Source organism: Crinia signifera, chromosome 5 (assembly GCF_055691185.1).
Source record: "Crinia signifera chromosome 5, ASM5569118v1, whole genome shotgun sequence".
NCBI lineage: Eukaryota > Metazoa > Chordata > Amphibia > Anura > Myobatrachidae > Crinia > Crinia signifera.
This window is the reverse complement of record NC_139221.1, coordinates 139,410-159,680: the sequence shown is the minus strand read 5'-3', so window position 1 is coordinate 159,680 and position 20,271 is coordinate 139,410. Positions and strand designations below refer to the sequence as shown.

At 47.4% G+C, this 20,271-nt stretch overlaps 1 protein-coding gene across 1 annotated transcript in view; it reads left to right on the top strand.

Annotated features, from left to right (window-relative positions):
• Positions 1–20,271, top strand: part of LOC146079839 (uncharacterized) — a 285,668-nt gene that overhangs the window by 200,291 nt on the left and 65,106 nt on the right. The window contains exons 10-12 of the mRNA XM_083186476.1: positions 1,234–1,421; positions 18,307–18,549; positions 18,625–18,723. Of these exons, the coding sequence (XP_083042602.1) occupies positions 1,234–1,421; positions 18,307–18,549; positions 18,625–18,723 (530 nt within the window). The remainder of the gene's footprint in view (positions 1–1,233; positions 1,422–18,306; positions 18,550–18,624; positions 18,724–20,271) is intronic.

The following is a 20,271-nucleotide window of genomic DNA, read 5'->3' as shown; positions in this document are numbered from 1 at the left end:
ATCCCAGTTGTATTGTGTACTGAGCATTGTGCTGCTGTTACCTGTGCTGCTGTAGTGTCTCAGTCACTGTAATGTTCTGTGTCCCCTGTATTGTACTAATGTGTGCCCTATGTACAGCGCTGCCCCTGGTAGTACAGGGACATCTCCTCTGCTTCCCTACATCCCAGTTGTATTGTGTACTGAGCATTGTGCTGCTGTTACCTGTGCTGCTGTAGTGTCTCAGTCACTGTAATGTTCTGTGTCCCCTGTATTGTACTAATGTGTGCCCTATGTACAGCGCTGCCCCTGGTAGTACAGGGACACCTCCTCTGCTTCCCTACATCCCAGCTGTATTGTGCACTGAGCATTGTGCTAATGTTACCTGTGCTGTTGTAGTGTATCAGTCACTGTAATGTTCTGTGCACCCTGTATTGTACTAATGTGTGCCCTATGTACAGCGCTGCCCCTGGTAGTACAGGGACATCTCCTCTGCTTCCCTACATCCCAGTTGTATTGTGTACTGAGCATTGCGCTGCTGTTACCTGTGCTGTTGTAGTGTCTCAGTCACTGTAATGTTCTGTGTCCCCTGTATTGTACTAATGTGTGCCCTATGTACGGCGCTGTCCCTGGTAGTACATGGACACCTCCTCTGCTTCCCTACATCCCAGCTGTATTGTGTACTGAGCATTGTGCTGCTGTTACCTGTGCTGTTGTAGTGTCTCAGTCACTGTAACGTTCTGTGTCCCCTGTATTGTACTAATGTGAGCCCTATGTACAGCGCTGCCCCTGGTAGTACACAGACACCTCCTCTGCTTCCCTACATCCCAGCTGTATTGTGTACTGAGCACTGTGCTGCTGTTACCTGTGCTGTTGTAGTGTCTCAGTCACTGTAATATTCTGTGTCCCCTGTATTGTACTAATGTGTGTCCTATGTACGGCGCTGCCCCTGGTAGTACACGGACACCTCCTCTGCTTCCCTACATCCCAGCTGTATTGTGTACTGAGCATTGTGCTGCTGTTACCTGTGTTGTTGTAGTGTCTCAGTCACTGTAATGCTCTGTGTCCCCTGTATTGTACTAATGTGTGCCCTATGTACGGTGCTGTCCCTGGTAGTACACAGACACCTGTATATAATGTGTGCCCTATGTACGACGCTGCCAACCACTTGTGCCCCTTTATAAATAACATGTAATAATCCCTTGGCACTGGTTAGTAAGTTTTTTCAGATGTACATTTTCTTATTTTGCATTTCAGATCAGTAGATCCGAGTAATGATCCTTCGTCACCAGGATATGCCTCCCCAGATCCTCCACGTGTCATGGCGAGAGCTGCTGAGATGCGTCAGAGTACAGAGAGAGTGCCTCTGCCCAGAATCACCCGGGTTTCTGCTGTCCCGAATCTGCGCACATTGTCACTTCGTAGAGCATTGGCTGTCATTACTGGTATGTCTCTCCCATTTATCTCAGTCAGCCATAACCACCGTTATTTCTCCCTGACAAGGAGCACTAATATACAGTAACACAGATGTTGACGGCACTCAATATTACACACTTCAGTAATGTAGAATACAAATATCGCTGCTTTATTCCAGTGTCATCAGGATAAATAAGATCTAAATAACACTCACCATATATACCATCAAAGCACCACTTGAATCCATAGATACTGGGAGAAACGCCTGGCACTGACGTCACAGTCCCCGGTATCCAGGGTAACAGTAATGAACCAATCAAGTCGGAAAGGCTGAAGATACAAATACATGTCTTTGAAAAGTGCGTCATTATACACTGCTACATCATTCCAAATCTATAGTTTAGTGTCGAACTTGAAGAGACTCGGGCCGAGCTCAGCAGACATCTCTCAGATTCCCTAAAACTCTCCTTCAGTAAATGTAGAAGTCGCCACTACCAATGGGGCAACAAAACTGGCAAACTTTTAGCAAAAATGCTCCGTGAACAACGAACCACAACATTCATCCACTCTATAAAAGTTGACCATGGCTTCCTACACAACGAGACTCGTAAGATAGCTGAAACATTTAAGACATATTACTCTAAATCAGGCATGTCCAACCTGTGGCCCTCCAGATGTTGTGAAACTACACATCCCAACATGCCTTGCCATGGTTTTTCTATTAGGGAATGCTAATACTATGGCAAGGCATGCTGGGATGTGCAGTTTCACAACAGCTGGAGGGCCGCAGGTTGGACATGCCTGCTCTAAATTATACATCCTATCAGGTAAACGCGAGACTGCGGAGCGGTTGACCCGTCAAGAAGCAATCTCATCATATCTAGATTCTTTAGGTTTTCCCACGCTACCTCTGGAAGACATAGACTTTCTCGACAAGCCATTCCTTGTAGAAGAAGTCACCAAGGCCATAGAGACATCTCCATCAGGTAAAAGCCCGGGGCCAGGCGGCGTTACCATTACATATTACAAATCCTTTAAAGAGAAACTAGCCCCCCTTCTCACACAGACGTTTGATTCTATTTCCGATAAATCTAATTTCACCAAATATTCCTTAGAAGCACATATAACGGTTATCCTGAAAGAAGACACCAGGGTGTCTGCCCGAGCTACAGGCCCATCTCTCTACTAAATATTGATGTAAAACTATTTGTGAAACTGATATCAAATCGTCTGAAACTCTTGCTGCCCAAATTGATCCATGGAGACCAGGTTGGCTTTGTGGCAGGTCGTGAAGCCAGAGACAATAGGACTGATACACTACGCCTCGGTCTCCTCAACACCTTCTATAATTCTATCAACAGATGCTGAAAAAGCATTTGATAGGGTGGACTGGGGATTCCTGAATGGTGTTTTACGCCACCTCGGCCTGGGCCAGACTTGTGTCCAGAGAATAGAGTCTCTGTACAGGGACCCCACAGAGAGAGTAAGAATAAATGGATCCCTCTTAGACCTGTTCGACATTCACGCGGCACTAGACAAGGATGCCCATTACCCCCCTTCTTGTTTGTGCTCTGTACAGAAGCTCTCCCTAGAGAGATTAGATTGAACCCAGATGTCTCAGGACTTCAGATAGGGGGACAGGAACATAAATTGTCTCTTTTCGCCGATGACCTACTAGCCGTGATCTCGAAGCCAACTATATCCCTCCCAAACCTTATGGCGGAGTTTCAGAGGTTTGGAGAACTTTCAAATTTTAAAATAAATTATTCAAAATATGTAGCTATGAATATAACAACTCCTAATCATATAATTAATACTCTAAAACTTTCCTTCCCCTTCACGTGGAATGATGTGAAATTGAGATACCTGGGTGTATACATCTCTAAAGACCTTTCAAACCTTTTTTCCCACAACTTTATACCCTTATTAAAAACCCTTCGCCTTGAATATCAGAGATGGAGAACCTTACATCTGTCATGGTTCGGTAGGATAAATGTGGTAAAAATGAACTCACTTCCAAAAATTCTGTATAAACTCCAAGCGCTCCCAATAGATATCCCCCTGTCCTGGTTTCGGTCCATTCAGAATCTAATTCGTAATTTAATTTGGGGTCGTACGACCCCAAGCTTCAAACATGATATTTTGTTCAGGCGGAAGCAGAGCGGAGGATTGTAACGTCCACATATTCCAGGTTACCATCAAGCGATTATACTAAATAGGATTTTGAAGTGGACCCGGACAAAAGACAAGAAATCATGGGTATCTATAGAGGAAAGTTGCTTCTCAAAATATATAGAGATCATCCCATGGCTACCCACTCTTCCTACAATAATTCACCCGACTATTATGCCCACCCTTAGGATGTGGAAAAAACTCTGTAGTCTCCCTCATATATCTTCGATCATCTCTACCCTCACATCCTTTAATTATAATCATAATTTCTCCCCGGGCTTCCACTCAACCTCTTTTGAAGCCTGGACGGAAGCCGGTATTTTTAGGTTGGGTCAGTTGGTGAACCCAGGTGGGATACGCTCATTCTCAGATATTCAAGAATCCTGGAATCTCTCTTCCAGTGAATTCTGGAAATATCTTCATGTTCGCCATTTCATTACCTCCTCTTTTAAAATTTTGGACTTATCTAGAAACTTGACTTCTTTTGACCGCTTATGTGTCGACCCGCAAACACCTACACACACTATTTCACAACTATACACAAATATCAGAGAGAATCTTTTCCCCCTGACTTTTTTACGGCCGCTTGGGAAAAAGATTTACATGGTTTAACCCACGATATAGATTGGGAGAAGATATTTTATAATACTCAATCTAGACACACTGGCGAACTTATACAAGATGTTATATCAATGGGTACTTGTGAGTTATCTGGGCGCCCGATTTTGGTACTAGATCGCATGCGATATCGCATGCGATATCGCATGCGATTTGCGAATTGCATGCGATTTGCATAAGATTTGCTATTCATTTCATTACCCCACTATCCCCAAAGTGTGTCTATCAACGTGAACCCGAAGCGTGGCGAGCGCAGCGAGCCCGCGAGGGGCGGCGGTACGCGTCCACCGACCTTTTCATGCCCTACTATCCACTAGGGCGTGGAGTGAGAATAGAATAGTGTGGCGAGCGCAGCGAGCCACCGAGCCCGAAGCGTGGCGAGCGCACGCGGACACCTGTGAAGCCCGCAAGGGCACGCGGATACCTGTGAAGGTGTCCGCGTCCCCTCGCGGGGCTCGCCACGCTTCGGGCTCGGTGGCTCGCTGCGCTCGCCACACTATTCTATTCTCACTCCACGCCCTAGTGGATAGTAGGGCATGAAAAGGTCGGAGGACGCGTACCGCCGCCCCTCGCGGGCTCGCTGCGCTCGCCACGCTTCGGGTTCACGTTGATTGCCACGCTTCACGCTAAGGGGATAGTGGGGTAATGATGAATAATGAAACGGATAGCAAATCGCATGCGATATCGCATGCGATATCGCATGCAAATCGCAAGTACCCAAAATCGGGCGCCCAGATAACTCACAAGTACCTATCAATGTTATAGAATTCCTTTAAGACTCCACAAAATGTTCCCGAAAGTGTCTAACAAATGTTGGAGATGTAACTTGGCTGCAGGTAGCTTTCTTCATATTTGGTGGGAATGTCCTTCTCGTGCTATTTTCTGGGACAGCATTTTCCAGTGCACTGAGGAAATTCTTAAGGGGAAGGTGGCAAGAGACCCGGGTTTCTGGATTTTAAATATTACATCATGAAATGCTAAAACCTATAAAAACTCCCTCCTGAGACACCTAAATAATGCGGCCAAAGCTATAATCCCTCTTACTGGAGGTCTCATAAGGCCCCCACTATTAAGGACTGGTTCAGGAAGATAGACTACTATATGGAGATGGAAAACCTCTTGTCCTTTCCCCTAGCCGATAATTCAAATTTTTTCTGCAACCTGGCTGGAATTTAAAGAATCTCAAATATACTCATCTTTATTAAAATGAACCTATTTATGTACTATATTTAGCATACCCTCTTGGTGATAAACTGCTTTATAGCCCCCCCTGACCCCATCATTAATGACATAATGTCTTCACCATAGGACTGCACGGTTTCCACCCCCCCCCCCCCCACTCCCCAAACTCCCACCTCTCTCTATTCTCCTTCTACCTTTCTCACTCACTCTCTCTTCCCTACTAGGTTGACATTTGATGTGTGTATTACAGACCCTTTTCCTCACTAGATAACTCCATGGTTAAAGTTGATTTTTAGAATATGAAGAGGCAATATCACTTGACATACTTTACATATTATTCCATTGTACATACCTGTCAAATGTAACTACCAAATTTATGTATCTGTATTTCTGAATGATATTGTTCATATGTTATACACCAACATGATAAATGAATAAAAACAGTTTAAACAAATCTATAGTTTAGCATTAAAATGAGGGCATACTATTTAGAAAGAACAATAAGGGCCGAGATGTTCATTTCAACCCTTTGGGGTCAGTGTCTCTCGTGATTTGCATAACACAGTAATCGGGTGAGCAGATACCATTTACATAGAGACAAATGATATGCGTAACATAATTACCACTTGTGTACATTGGCACATATGATGATTATCTGATATATAAAAAAGCAACACCGTAAAATAGTAGACATACAGAATCCTTGCAAGGGGTTAGTAGCGCCATTGGGAATGATCTCTAAATCCAACCAGCAGCTATTACAGAAATGATATTGTAATGCTTCTTTTAGCCCTGTATTCCCCACAAGAAGGCATACTATTTATATAGATTCGGTGCCAAACCGAATCCAAACTGGCTCTGAATCGCACAGTGTTAGACGCATTGGATTCAGATTCCATCCCGATCCTAGATTTGCTGGCATTTCTCCTGGTCTATTGCCCCATCTGAAATGTCTGTTCTTCTGATCAGTTCAATTGATTTGGGCTTGTTGTGTGCAGTGTCATCCTTACAGAGTAATCTGTTGTCAGAGGGGTGTGCTAGCGTATCTCAGGACACTGCGTTAGCTGCTAGGGGGAATCCTTCTAATTTCTTGTTCTATGAGACGATGTGACCCCCGTATAACTGGTTAACATCATTCGTATGGACTGTTTTATCTGTAACATAAGTCTGTGTTACGTATCGTTTAATATCATCTGAGTCTACCAAATAATCTGGGAATCTCCAATTAACGGATGTGCATACGGGTCTATACAATGTTAGAGTAAGACATATGAGGACATGATCTGATATCCGAGCATCTGCTATTTCTGCAATATGGAAGAAAACAAGTATCTAATAGGGTGCAAAGTATTTTGCCGTTGTGCCAAGCTGCAGTATAAATAACCTGGAAGTCACTCCCGAAAAAATGTTGCATGGAAAAAATGGTAACTGCGCTGAATGATGGGTAGGACAATGTAATTAACTAAAAAACAATTTTCTCTTTCGTCCTGTCCGGTGACACAGGTCACGATGGGATGTAGGAGCCAGGCACCTAGGCTTCAAGTCTTTGGGAGCAGGCTCCTCCCTTCTGCATCCCACAATGCCTCAGTTCGTTTTAGGTGCCCACAGGAGTGGGTGCTATGCTGAGCAGCTGCGTTTTTTCTTTGGATTTTTTTGCTAGCTTAGCTAGGTTTTTATTATTTTATTAAACAAATAGGTAGAGCAGGTTTTCCAGCGTGTTACTTCATACTGAAGTTAACACACACTGAGAGCGCAGCAGAGGCTGACAGAAGCGCGTCCTGTCAGCTCTCTGTGTGCAGAGGGAAACGGCTGCTCCCTCTGCACAGCGCTTACCTCTGCCTAAAACAGGTTTCCTTGGCTCTGGGGGTGTCCTAACCGGCTCCTTGCTTAGAAGGGGATCTTGGGGGACGGACCCCCTGCGATGGCGGCTGCCATCTTGAAAAGAGCTTAAAGACTGAAATCCCTTTGGGGGTTGAAGTCTTTTACAGGAGTCCAGGGCTGCTGGACAACTCCAAGTGGTCCCATTGTGAGGGGAGTTACTGGAGGTGAGGAGAGGCACTCGTGGGAGCGGCTGAAGGGGGAAAGGCGCCAAAAGAGGCTACCCTCCCCACTGAAGCAGAGGCTTGGTCTCTTCCTGCTCTGGCGCCATTTCTCTCCAGGCTGCGGACCTGAAATTGGGTGAATTTCTGGAGGCTGAGGTCTCTCCTGAAAAGCGCTTCCCCCGCTGATCGCTGGCAACAGAAGACATCACACAGATAAGTACACTGGTGCATTACTCTGTGCTTTGCCTGGCATTTTGCATTGTGTTTTCTCTTTCAATGGTCCTGGTGACACAGCTTCACATAGGGATGTAGGAGGGTCCGCAGGAGCCAGGCACCTATAGCAAAGCTTTTGAGAGGTAGGCTCCTCCCACCACATCCCAGAATCCTCAGTTTCGTTTAGGTGCCCACTGGAGTGGGTGCTATACTGAAGAGGCTGCTGCGCAGCCGAAGATTAGAGATAGATAGGTGTTTTTTTATTTTATTAGTTTTACACTTATTAGGTAGGATACAGTGTGAGGATTCTCATAGAATCCTCACACTGCCAGCGCAGCAGGTACTGACAGAAGCGCGTCCTGTCAGTATACCTGCGCACAGATCGGACACTGTCTGGTCTGTCTGTGCGGCGCTGACAACTTCTTTTAAGAAGTTTCCTGGGCTCCGGAGCGTTCCTGAACCGGCTTCACGCAGGTGGGGATCATGGGGGACGGGCACTCCGTGATGGCGGCGGCCATTTTATGCGGAGCTTGCAAGCTGAGCTCCTTATTGAAAAGGACAGCAGCTTGTTACAGGAAGATTCCAAGTGGTCCCCAGACGAAGGGGAGACACTAGGAATAGGAAATCCAACAGTGGGAACGGCTGACTGAGGGTAGTTGGCGCCAAATCGTTACAGACCCTGCAGCAGCAGGGACAATTGGTCTCTTCCCTCACTCTGCTTGGCGCCGTTTTGGGAGACGCTGCTGCGGAGCTGAAACGCTGTTTCTTGCTGAGTGACTGGATTTCCTGGGCATCGCTACCCCATTCTTCTAAAGGAGAATTCCGGAGCTTCAGACAAGATAAGTGCTGTTATACATTAACTCTGTATAAAACGCCTGTCATTTTGCACTGTGTGAAATTACAATAGCATGTCAGAGCAACAGTCTGTAGCTTTGGGGGAGGGAGCCCCACTTGCATTGAGCGTGTGCAGAGGTTGTGCACTTCAAATTTCCCCTGAACAGATGGCCAAGGGGGAATTGTGCCCGGCTTGCACAGTAGTGAGACCCATGGGCAGTGTACCCCAGAGGGTAGAGCAAGCAGAACCTGCGTGGGCCAGTGCCCTAGGCAGGTCGGTGAATGCCTTAGTGCAGTTGTTGGACAGGCAGAGAGATGTTTTGGTGGCTTCCCCTAAACCTATGTCATCCTCTCAGCAGTCCTCAGGCTCCTTGCCTTTGACCCAAGCAGACCCTGGCCTGTTGCAGGTGATGCAGGATACTGTGAAGGGGATTAGCAGGTTTAATGAACTGCTGGATAAGTATGATAATGATGCTGAGGGGACCTCTAAAAGGTCTTACCCGGTACCTGTATTGACTGTGGAGTCAGGAGAGGAAGGAGAATGTACATCAGACATGCCCTGGGATCAGGGTGATGATTCTGTGGATTCCTCAGCCCCAGGGGTAGAGGATTTGATTGCTCCAGTTAAGCAGGCTTTGAATTTGTCGGAGGGAGACAAAACTCCTGACAGAGGAGTGTTTAAGAGACAGCGCAGAGAGGCTGTTACCTTCCCAGCTGATGAAGGGTTAAAGGATGTCTTAGAAGGGGCTTGGAAAACGCCCGACAAAAGGCTGCAGATGCCAAAGAGGTTTTTAAGCCTTTATCCTATGCCAGAGGATCATGCAGATCTCTGGGAAAAAGTGCCGGCAGTAGATGCTTCGGTAGCAAGACTTTCTAAAGCAACTGTACTACCGGTCCAAGGGGGCGTTGCCTTCAAGGACCCCGTGGACAAGAAGCTTGAGGGAAACCTTAAAGCTATTTATGAGGGGGTGGGGTTTACACTCAGGCCCCTTATAGCGTCAGCCTGGGTCTCAAAGGCCATGATTGCTTGGGCTAGTGATTTGTGCACCATATTGCATGCTGACCCGGGTGTGCTGTTGCTGGCTGAAAGGATGAAAGCTGCTGCTGAATATGTACTTGAGGCAGAGGAAGAAGCCTTAAAGATGGCTTCTAAAGTGTCTACTGTTTCCATCAATGCCAGAAGAGTCCTGTGGCTCAAGGCATGAGAGGCAGATTCTGAATCCAAAAAGGCCTAAGAGGCTTTGGCTTTTAAAGGCAAACTGCTGTTTGGGTCCGAACTAGAGGAGATTATTAAGCAGGCCACGGGAGGCAAAAGTACATTTCTGCCCACTCCCTCGGCAAAGCAATCCTCCAAGTTTTCATCATTCCGGCCGTCCTTTCGGCCCTCCCCTAGAGGGGGTGCGTCCTTTCGAGGACAGTCATTCAGGGGAAAGTTCCAGTCATCTAAGGGAAAGGCCCCAAAATCCAGATTCGGTTCTTTTCATAAGAAACCAAACACCAAAAGTGACGATAAGTCCTCAGCATGACTGCCTGGGGAGTCCTCCATCTGTAATCAAGGTGGGGGTCGTCTTTTATGGTTCAGGGAAGCTTGGACAAAGTTGGACATGGACCCTTGGGTGTTGGGCATTGTTTCAGAGGGATACAAAATTCCTTTCAAAGGCCTTCCTCCGAGAAGGTTCTTGACAACACCACTCCCAAAGGAGTCGCGTCTCCGATCGGCTCTGTTGGGGGCGGCCCTGTCTCTCCTAGAAAAAGGGGTGGTGATTCCGGTCCCGCGGGAGGATTGGAGGAAAGGCTTTTACTCCATTCTGTTTTTAGTGCCCAAGTCAGACGGTACGTTCAGACCAATCCTGAACTTAAAATCTTTAAATCTCCATTTGTGGGTGGATCACTTAAAAATGGAGTCTCTACGGTCCGTGCTTCTCAGTCTGGACCAGGAAGAATTTTTGGCATCCATGGACATACAGGATGCATATCTGCATGTCCCAATTCACCCAGAGCACCAGACGCTCTTGAGGTTTGCCTACGGCTCCAAGGGTTTTCACCAAGATCATGTCAGTCATGGCGGCTGTCCTCAGACTGAGGGGTATCATTGTGATACCGTATTTGGACGATCTGCTGTTCAAAGCAGACTCAGCAGAGACATTGTAGAGACACCTAGCAGACGCTATTCAATTTTTGCCAAGTCACGGTTGGCTTTTAAATTTGCAAAAGTCTCACCTAACCCCATCTCAGAGGATCCAGTTTTTGGGAATGATCCTGGATACTCATTTACATCGAGTATTTCTACCGGAGACAAAAGCAAAGGATATGTCTCGTTTGGTGAGGTCAATGCTGGAGACTCCAAATCCCTCGGTTTGGATGTGCCTAAAGTTGTTGGGCAAAATTTTAGCGACTTTCGAGACGCTATCATTTGCCAGGTTCCATTCTCGGACTTTCCAATGGAACATTCTGACATCTTGGTCGGGAAACACACAGACCATGAAGACAGAAAAGCTGAAGTTGACGTTAGAGACCAGGTCTTCTCTACAATGGTGGAAAGATGTGGATTCCCTTCAATGGGGTCGGTCTCTTCAGTCGTGGGACTGGTTGGTAGTCACTACCGATGCCAGTCTCAGGGGCTGGGGAGCAGTGGTTTTGGACCTGAGGCTTCAGGGTCTATGGACTGTGGAGGAGACAGCCCTGCCAATAAATATACTGGAGCTCAGGGCTGTTTGGAAGGCATTATCCCTGGCGGAGGACAGACTAAGGGGTCTCCCCATAAAGGTCCAGTCGGACAACGCCACGACTGTAGCGTACCTGAACCATCAGGGAGGTACACGCAGCAAGTTGGCTATGCGGGAGGTATCCCAGATTTTCAATTGGGCGGAGCAGAACGTGCCGGCCCTATCAGCTATATTCATCCCTGGGGTGAAGAATGTCGAGGCCGATTTCTTGAGCAGGAAGGAACTGCTAGACGGGGAATGGATGCTGAATCCACAAGTGTTCCATCAGATTACAGCTCGATGGGGGACACCGGAGGTGGATTTAATGGCGTCCAGGTTCAACCATCAGGTCCCCAGGTTCTTTGCCAGGTCGAGGGATCCCTCGGCATCGGCTGTGGACGCAATGACAGTTCCCTGGAAAGGGAACCTGGCATACATTTTCCCACCATTTCCGATGATTGCAAGGGTTCTGAAGAGAATCAGGTCCCAGGGAATTCCGGTAATTCTAATAGCACCAGAATGGCCAGGGAGGTCTTGGTATTCAAGTGTTCGAAAACTGTCAGTGGAATCGTGGCGTCTACCTCTACGGCCAGACTTACTAAGCCAAGGACCGTTCTTCCATCAGGATTTAGCTCGGCTAGCTTTGACGGCTTGGCTATTGAAACCGCCATTTTAAAGAATAAAGGTTTCTCAGAAGCTGTGGTGAATACCATGATTAAGGCTAGGAAGTCGGTGTCTTCGGCCAACTACTATAGGGTCTGGAAGACGTATATTAGGTGGTGTGAGCGGCAGAAGTCTCATACGTCAAAGTTCCGACTTTCAAAGTTACTTGAATTTCTACAGGATGGATTTTCTTCTGGACTCAGTCTCCAGTCTCTTAAAGTGCAGATTTCTGCATTGTCCATCTTCTTTCAGAAGAGAGTGGCTTTGCTACCAGAGGTGCAAACTTTTCTTCAGGGAGTTTCCAGATTGAAACCACCATACAAACAACCAGTGGCACCCTGGGATTTGTCTTTGGTTTTGGAGTGTCTTCAAAGGCCTTCATTTGAGCCATTAAGGTTGGCTGACCTTAAGTTTCTTACTTGGAAAATTATCTTTTTATTGGCTGTTTCCTCTGCAAAGAGGGTTTCGGAGTTGGGAGCTTTATCTTGTAAGTCTCCTTTTCTTATTTTGCATGATGATAGGGCTGTTCTTAGAACAGTCCCCCAATTTTTGCCAAAAGTTGTTTCGGCGTTTCATTTGAATCAGGAGATTGTTCTGCCTGAGTTTCAACCCCCAGAGGGTTCTAAGAAAAGGGACAAATTGAGGAATTTGGATGTGGTTCGCACACTGCGCATTTATGTGGACAGAGTTAAAGGTTTTCGTAAGACGGATTCCTTGTTTGTCTTGTATGATGTACACAAGATAGGTTGGCCTGCTTCTAAACAGACAATAGCCAGGTGGTTGAGATCGGTTATTGCATTTGCATATACTAAGGTTGGTAGGCCGGTTCCGGCCAGGATAAATGCACATACCACCAGGTCTGTTGCTACCTCTTGGGCGGTTCGCCATGGGGCTACAGCTGAGCAAGTTTGCAGGGCCGCCACTTGGTCATCTGTTCACACTTTTGCCAAATTCTACAGGTTCCACGAGTTCGCGTTGGAGGACGCATCATTCGGGCGAGCAGTGATGAGAGCTGCAGACCTGAGCGTACCCTCCCAAAAGACCGGCTCTTGAACGTCCCAATGTGAAGCTGTGTCACCAGGACCATTGAAAGAGAAAAAGGGATTTTTGTAAGAACTTACCGTTCGAATCCCTTTCTCTGATATGGTCCTGGTGACACAGCGATCCCTCCCTTATGCTCAGTAAGTATGCCAGTATTCATGATGCATCATGTTGTTATTGGTAAAATTGATGTTTGTGCATATAATATATTCAGGCGTTTGTACTGAGTTGATGTATTCCAGTGGCTTTGACAAATAAACTGAGGATTCTGGGATGTGGTGGGAGGAGCCTACCTCTCAAAAGCTTTGGTATAGGTGCCTGGCTCCTGCGGACCCTCCTACATCCCAATGTGAAGCTGTGTCACCAGGACCATATCAGAGAAAGGGATTCGAACGGTAAGTTCTTACAAAAATCCCTTTTTATTTAACATGGCTGACGAGTGCACTTCTGTTGCTGGGGAGGAGGGAGCGAGGGACATGTTCTATTGCAAAAAGTGTAATGCTATATTAACATGTGAACAAGGGGACCAGGGGGAATTGTGCCTTTCCTGTGACTGTTCCCTGTGGGTCGCGGGCCCTGAGGTAGCTGAACCAGCATGGGTTGTGGCTTTACGAAGGTCCATGAATGCCTTAACAGAGGCTTTAAACAGGCAGAAATATTCCTTGTTAGGATCTCCTGGCCATATACATTCATCTCCGACTTCTGGGGGGTCTGTTACCCCAGCGCAGGGCGACCCCATTTTACTGCAAGCTATGCAGGACACTGCTCAGGGTGTGCACAAAATGACATCCCTTATGGAGCAGTTTACCAAGTCCTCTGAGGATGTTGCTCATAGGCACTCTTTTTCTACGCCCCCTCTTTTGAGGGGGTTTTTAAGAAGAGTCGCAAGGACCCTGTTTCCTTTTCTTCAGATGAAGGTATGGTTTCTTTACTGGGGGAAGCAGGAAAATCCCCAGATAAGAGATTGTTAATGTCTAAGAAATATGCTAATATGTATCCTATGCCGGAGGACCATATTAAGATATGAGAAAATATTCCTTTGGTTGATGCATCTGTGGCCAAATTATCTAAATCCACAGCCTTACCAGTGCAAGGTGGCACGGCTTTTAAGGACCAAGTGGATAAAAAAGGCAGAAGGTTGTCTCAAGGTAATTTTTGAAGGTGTTGGTTTCACGCTGCGTCCCTATATTGCTTCGGCTTGGGTGGCAAAAGTAATGATCAAGTGGGCGGAGACTTTAAGCAGTCAGCTCCAGCATGATGCGGAGGCCTACTCATTAGCTAAGTTGAGATGTGCTGCTGAGTACATCTGTGAGACTGGTGAGGAAGGCGCAAAAATGGCGTCTAAGGTTTCTGTAACCTCAGTCACAGCCAGACGAGCACTTTGGCTAAAGGCATGGGAAGCGGATAGTGAATCCAAAAAGTTCCTGGAAACTTTGCCCTACAAGGGGGAGTTACTCTTTGGGTCCAAACTAGAGGACATTATAAAACAGGCTACGGGGGAAAGAGCACATTTCTCCCAACTACAGCTTAGGCCACAGTTTCTAAATTTGGAGTTTTTAAACCGTCCTTTCGCTCCTCCTTTTGGGGTGGAGCGTCTAACCGAGGACAGGCATGGCGAGGTAGATTCCAGCCCAGAAGAGGAAGGACTCCCAAGTCCAAGTTTGGAGTCTTTGCAAAGAAACATGCAACAAAAGGTAAGTATAAGTCCTCTGCATGATGGGGCAGAGGCTCCCCGTTCTGGGATCAGAGTGGGGGGTCACCTCCTGTAGTTTCGTGACAGGTGGAAAGAGACCACCGGGGATCCCTGGGTTTATTCCATTGTTTCCGAAGGTTACCTGATAAATCTCAGGGGCATCCCCCCACACAGATTTCTCCCTACTCCATTACCACATCCCTGAGGTCCGCACTCCTGGGAGCAGCTTTATCTCTTAAGGAGAAAGGGGTGGTGGTCCCGGTACCTCAGGAGGAGAGAAAGAAGGGATTTTATTCAATCCTTTTCTTAGTACCCAAACCGGACGGGTCTTTCATACCTATTCTAAATTTGAAATCTTTAAATCTTCATCTTTGGGTGAATCATTTTCGCATGGAGTCTCTGCGCTCAGTGCTATTAAGCATAGAGCCGGGAGAGTTTCTGGAATCAGTGGATATTCAGGATGCATACCTCCATGTACCCATTTACATGGAACATCATTCCCTACTCCGGTTTGCAAAAGGAGAGAACCATTGGCAGTTTCAGGCTCTGCAGTTTGGTCTGGCAACGGCCCCGAGGGTGTTCAAAAAAGTAATGGCAGTCTTGGCTGCAGCCCTCAGACTGAAAGGAATAATAATTATACCTTATCTGGACAACCTTTTATTCAAGGAGGAGTCAGCGGAGAAGCTTCAGGAACATCTGAGCATCGCAACACAATTCTTACGAGATATGGGGTGGGTGCTAAATCTACCCAAGTCTCATTTGACACCCACAAAGAGGCTGCAATTTCTAGGGGTGATTTTGGACACGCACCTTCACAGGGTGTTCCTACCAGAACCCAAGGCAGTGGAAATTCATCAGATGGTTTTGAGTATTTTACAAGCACCTGCACCTACGGTGTGGCAAGGAGTATGGTTGCTTGGGAAAATGGTGGCAACGCTCGAGACTCTTCAGTTTGCCAGAGTCCATTCAAGGATTTTTCAATGGAACATCCTGTCATGTTGGTCGGGAAACGCAAAGACCATGAAACAGGAAAGGTTGCTTCTGTCTCAGGAGTTGAGGGAATCCCTGATCTGGTGGAGAGATGTGGAGATTTTGCAGCTGGGACGTTCCCTTAGCTCCTAGGATTGGCTGGTCATCACAACCGATGCCAGTCTCAGGGGTTGGGGAGCGGTGGTTCTTCATCTCTGGCTACAGGGCCTCTGGTCAAGGGAAGAATCCGGCCTTCCCATCAATATTCTGGAACTTCGGGCAGTCTGGAATGCGTTGCTACAGGCAGAGGAGTTCCTGAAAGGATCACCATTACGGGTACAGTCTGACAATGCCACAACGGTGGCTTACCTGAATCATCAGGGCGGGACCCGCAGCATGATGGCAATGAAGGAAGTATCACGGATCTTCACTTGGGCAGAGATCAACGTTCCTGTGTTGTCGGCTATCTTCATTCCAGGGATCAGGAATGTGGAAGCGGACTTCCTCAGCAGGGAGACACTGCTCGAGGGGGAATGGTCACTTCATCAGGAAGTGTTTCAGGAGATTGTGGACCGCTGGGGTCTACCAGAGATAGACTTGATGGCGACAAGGAGCAACTCTTAGGTACCAAGATTTTGTGCTCGACCAAAGGATCCAACAGCTTGGGCTGTTGCGTGGATGCCATGACAGTTCCTTGGAGTTTTCACATGGTTTACATATTCCCTCCGTTTCCCATGATCCCGTGGGTATTGAAGAAAGTGAAGGGCCAGGGTTTGCAGACTATTCTAATAGCACCGGATTGGCCCAGGAGGTCGTGGTACTCCGACATACTGAGATTGTCGACGGACTCTTGGTGGCTTCCTCTTCGACCGGTTTTGCTAAAGCAAGGGCCGTTTCTACACCCGGACCTAGTTCATCTCAATTTGACGGCGTGGATTATGAAATCTCCTTATTAAAGAAGGGGTTTTCAGATGAGGTTATACAGACCATGCTTAGGGTTTGTAAGCCTGTGTCTGCAGCCAATTACCATCGGGTCTGGAAGATATATATTAGGTGGTGTGAACGTCAAAAAGTTCACATGTCTAGGTTCAAAATTTCAAGACTTTTGGATTTAGTGCAGGATGGTTTCTCTGCCGGACTCAGTCTACAGTCTTTGAAAGTTCAAATATCTGCATTGTCAATCTTCTTTCAAAGGAGGGTGGCTTTGTTACAAGAAGTTCAGATTTTCTTACAGGGCATAACTAGACTTAAACCCCCTTACAGGCAGCCGGTAGAGCCTTGGGATTTGTCTGTGGTTCTGTCAGTTTGAACTTAAATACTGTATGTTTCTTGGAAACTGACGTTTTTGTTGGCCATTGTCTCGGCTAGGCGTGTGTCAGAGTTTGGTGCCTTGTCCTGCAAGTCACCATTTTTGATTTTTCATGATGATAGGGCTGTGCTTCGATCAGTACCAAAATTCCTACCTAAAGTAGTGTCTTCATTTCATTTAAACCAGGACATGTGTTTCCCCCCCCTGAAGGGGTAAGAAATAGGGACAAATTAAAGAAATTGGACGTGGTTCGCGCCTTGCGAATTTTACGTGGATAGGGTAAAGGACATTAGAAAATCTGATTTGGTTTTGTATGATGTGCATAAGATTGGTGGCCTGCTTCTAAGCAGACTTTTGCCCATTGGTTGAAGTCAACAATTGCCTTTGCCTACTGTAAAGCAGGTAGGCCTGTTCCTTCACAGATAAATGCACATACCACCAGGTTGGTATGTGCATGGGGCTACGGCGGAGCAGCTGTGTAAGGCTGCCAGCTGGTCCTCTGTTCACACCTTTACCAAATTTTACAGGTTTCATGAGTTCGCGTCGGAGGACGCTTCATTTGGACGGGCAGTGATGAGAACTGTCAGTCTGAGCGTACCCTCCCAAAGGACCGGCTCATGAATGTCCCATCGTAAACTGTGTCACCGGACTGGACGAAAGAGAAAAGGGGATTTCTGTAAGAACTTATTGTTCGAACCCTTTTCTCTGAGTCCAGTCCGGTGACACAGCGATCCCTCCCTTACGCTTAGTAAGTTATCCGTTCATGTGTTGTCATGTTATGGTGCTGTGAGTTTGCATATAAGATGTTCAGGCGTTGTATGTATCCTAGTGTTCTCTTGAAGTTGAACTGAGGCATTGTGGGATGCAGAAGGGAGGAGCCTGCTCCCAAAGACTTGACACATAGGTGCCTCCTGCGGACCCTCCTACATCCCATCATGGAGCTGTGTCACCGGACTGGACTCAGAGAAAGGGGTTCGAACGGTAAGTTCTTACAAAAATCCCCTTTTAATAATAAAGGAATTACATTTTAAAAAAATGCAATTTTAAAACCAAATTGTACTGTATGTAAGTGACTAAACAACACCGTCCATTATATCATGATATATTGACCTATGGGTCTGTGTGACCTTTCGGTAGGAAGTGTTCGATTCCCGCCATTGCCCTATCTGTGTGGCGTTTGGATGTTCTTCCCATGCTTGCGTCGGTTTCCTCAGGCTACTTCGGTTTCCTCTCCCAATCCCAAAAAATAGGTTAATTGGCTCCCAACAAACATTACCCTAGAATGTCTGTGTGTGCGTGTACATGTGGTAGGGAATATAGATTGTAAGCTTCACTGGGGCAGGGACTGATGTGAATGGTCCAATACTCTCTGCACTGCGGAATATGTGTGCGCTATATATATAACTGCATACAACAGGTTTCACTGACCTTATAGAATGATAAATGAGCTGATGTCTTCCTGTCCCTGTACAGCCCCTAACATGCAGTATTCGGGCTCACTGTCCGGCCTCACCCCAGATCTGGCGGAGATGATTATAGACTATATGATCAGGGAAAGAGCTCTGCGCCCCAAAACTCTGGATCTATTTACCGGCTGCCCTGTCCGCAGGATCACGCTAAACTGCTATCAGTACTGCACAAATGATCTGATCAGACATCTCCGTGGCTTCCCAGGCCTTCGGACCCTCAGCCTCAGCTCCTGCAATCTAATCACAGGTGCGGATATGTAAATGATATATAGAAAAGCATTGTATCCAGTGTAAGTCCTGACATGCCGTATTCTGTTCTCAGATCAGGGTCTCTGTATTGTACAAAAGATGCGCAAGTTACAGCACCTGAATCTCAGTGCCTGCAGGAACCTGACTGACTCGTGTCTGTTCCACCTCCGAGGTGAGCACGCGCTAACTACCATGTCTCCCACCTCCGAGGTGAGCACGCGCTAACTACCATGTCTCCCACCTCCGAGGTGAGCACGCGCTAACTACCATGTCTCCCACCTCCGAGGTGAGCACGCGCTAACTACCATGTCTCCCACCTCCGAGGTGAGCATGCACTAACTACCATGTCTCCTACCTCCGAGGTGAGCATGCGCTAACTACCATGTCTCCCACCTCCGAGGTGATCACGCGCTAACTACCATGTCTCCCACCTCCGAGGTGAGCACGCGCTAACTACCATGTTTCCCACCTCCGAGGTGAGCACGCGCTAACTACCATGTCTCCCACCTCCGAGGTGAGCACGCGCTAACTACCATGTCTCCCACCTCCGAGGTGAGCACGCGCTAACTACCATGTCTCCCACCTCCGAGGTGAGCACGCGCTAACTACCATGTCTCCCACCTCTGAGGTGAGCACGCGCTAACTACCATGTCTCCCACCTCCGAGGTGAGCACGCGCTAACTACTATGTCTCCCACCTCCGAGGTGAGCATGCACTAACTACCATGTCTCCCACCTCCGAGGTGAGCATGCGCTAACTACCATGTCTCCCACCTCCGAGGTGATCACGCGCTAACTACTATGTCTCCCACCTCCGAGGTGAGCACGCGCTAACTACCATGTCTCCCACCTCCGAGGTGAGCATGCGCTAACTACCATGTCTCCCACCTCCGAGGTGAGCATGCACTAACTACCATGTCTCCCACCTCCGAGGTGAGCATGCGCTAACTACCATGTCTCCCACCTCCGAGGTGAGCATGCGCTAACTACCATGTCTCCCACCTCCGAGGTGAGCACGCGCTAACTACCATGTCTCCCACCTCCGAGGTGAGCATGCGCTAACTACCATGTCTCCCACCTCCGAGGTGAGCACAATTTAACTACCATGTCTCCCACCTCCAAGGTGAGCACAATCTAACTACCATGTCTGTTTCACCTCCGAAGGTCTCCCACCTTCTGACTATGTATTTCTGTGTATGCACAGCACTATGCCGGATATCTGTGTATGCACAGCGCTCTCCCGGATATCTGCGTATGCACAGCGCTCTGCCGGACATCTATGTATTCACAGCACTATGCCGGATATCTGCGTATGCACAGCGCTCTCCCGGATATCTGCGTATGCACAGCGCTCTGCCAGATCTATTTATGCACAGTGCTCTGCAAAATCTGTGTCGCTCCTGCACTCCGCCTCATTTATATTGGTCACCACTGCACTCCACCTGACTTATATAGGTCACCACTGCACTCCACCTGACTTATATAGGTCACCACTGCACTCCACCTGACTTATATAGGTCACCACTGCACTCCACCTGACTTATATAGGTCACCACTGCACTCCACCTGACTTATATAGGTCACCACTGCACTCCACCTGACTTATATTGGTCACCACTGCACTCCACCTGACTTATATAGGTCACCACTGCACTCCACCTGACTTATATAGGTCACCACTGCACTCCACCTGACTTATATAGGTCATCACTGCACTCCAC